Here is a 1686-nt window from a genome sequence, read left to right on the forward strand (position 1 = left end):
TGCTACAAAATATGCATTTCAAATATTTGAGTTAAATTCATTGTAGTGCAAAAGGCATTTGTGAATGTAGGATACTTTGGTTTCTTAAACTTACCGTTTAGAGTTTTATCTAGTTGATTTTTTTTTTTGATACATGACCTAAGAAAACTATCATCTTTTTCTTTCAGGGGAAAATGGCCTGCTGTATTTTAGGGCACAAATGAGAAGATTCGTTTATGAATAGCCATGCTCACCTTTCATAATGTCTGCTCAGTGCCTAGCTCCTTCCAGCTCCTGGGCATACCAGGTCTGGAGTCCCTGCAAATCTGGCTCTCGATCCCCTTTGGCTCCATGTACCTGGTGGCTGTGGTGGGGAACATCACCATCCTGGCCGTGGTAAGGGTAGAACGTAGCCTGCATCAGCCCATGTACTTCTTCTTGTGCATGCTGGCTATTATTGACCTGGTTCTGTCCACTTCTACTATACCCAAGCTTCTGGGAATATTCTGGTTTGGTGCTGGCAACATTGGCCTGGATGCCTGCTTAAGCCAGATGTTCCTTATTCACTGCTTTGCCACTGTTGAGTCAGGCATCTTCCTTGCCATGGCTTTTGATCGCTATGTAGCCATCTGCAACCCACTACGTCACACTACAGTGCTCACCCACTCAGTGGTGGGTCGTTTGGGGCTGGCTGCTCTCCTCCGAGGAGTTCTTTACATCGGACCTCTACCTTTGATGATCCGCCTGCGGCTACCTCTTTACAAAACTCATATCATCTCCCACTCCTACTGTGAACACATGGCTGTGGTCACCTTGGCATGTGGTGACAGCAGAATCAACAATGTTTATGGACTGACCATTGGTTTTCTGGTATTGATTGTGGACTCTGTGGCTATTGCTGCTTCCTATGTGATGATTTTCAGGGCTGTGATGGGGCTGGCCACCCCCGAGGCCAGGCTTAAAACCCTGGGGACATGTGGTTCTCACATTAGTGCCATCCTGATCTTCTACGTTCCCATTGCCGTCTCCTCCCTCATTCACAGGTTTGGTCACCAAGTGCCTCCTCCAATCCACACCTTGCTGGCCAACTTTTATCTCCTCATTCCCCCAATCCTCAATCCCATTGTGTATTCTGTCCGGACTAAGCAGATCCGAGAGAGGATTTTTCAAATCCTAAAGATAGGAACTAAGATGAAATAATTGCTACTTCTTTCCTCTCATACTCATGGAGGCATCGTTTAAATATGGAGGACCACTTCCCGTTTGTGAAACTCAAGTCAGATATTAGGCCCAACTTTTAGAGTTGTAAACTCAAATACTAAGAAGATGTGTGTCAGGATCAGAGGATAGTTGAACCACAAAGACAACCAGCAATGAGAATGACACCAGTAATAAGCACGTTTTTCCAGCACTTCTAATGTAGTTCTTCCAAGTATCCTGACATCAAGTATTATTGTTCATGTTTTATATATGTAAACCTGAGACAAGACCCTTGCTTTATAAACCACAAAGTTACTTTAGTTTTCAACAAACACCGAGTTAGGAGGCTTATGTTATTATATACTTTCAGTTTTTTTAAAGTAAATCTTACAAACTAAGATTGAATTAATGTTAGCAATTGGAATTCTGCTAAAACTGCTTATTCTAATTTGTAGTGTACTGGAAGACTGATCTGCATGCCTACTAGGTATGGCAACACCACCCATG

General features: G+C 43.4%; 1 protein-coding gene across 1 annotated transcript; it reads left to right on the forward strand.

The window, feature by feature from the left end:
• Positions 1-225: 225 nt before the first annotated feature.
• Positions 226-1179, forward strand: LOC308642064 (olfactory receptor 52M1; the record flags this gene model as incomplete). Its single annotated transcript, XM_081280666.1, has 1 exon — positions 226-1179. The coding sequence occupies one exon, from the start codon at positions 226-228 to the stop codon at positions 1177-1179; it is 954 nt and encodes a 317-aa protein (XP_081136792.1).
• Positions 1180-1686: the final 507 nt, after the last annotated feature.

This window comes from Spermophilus citellus, assembly GCF_964194105.1.
Source record: "Spermophilus citellus genome assembly, chromosome: 2".
NCBI classification, from domain to species: Eukaryota; Metazoa; Chordata; class Mammalia; order Rodentia; family Sciuridae; genus Spermophilus; species Spermophilus citellus.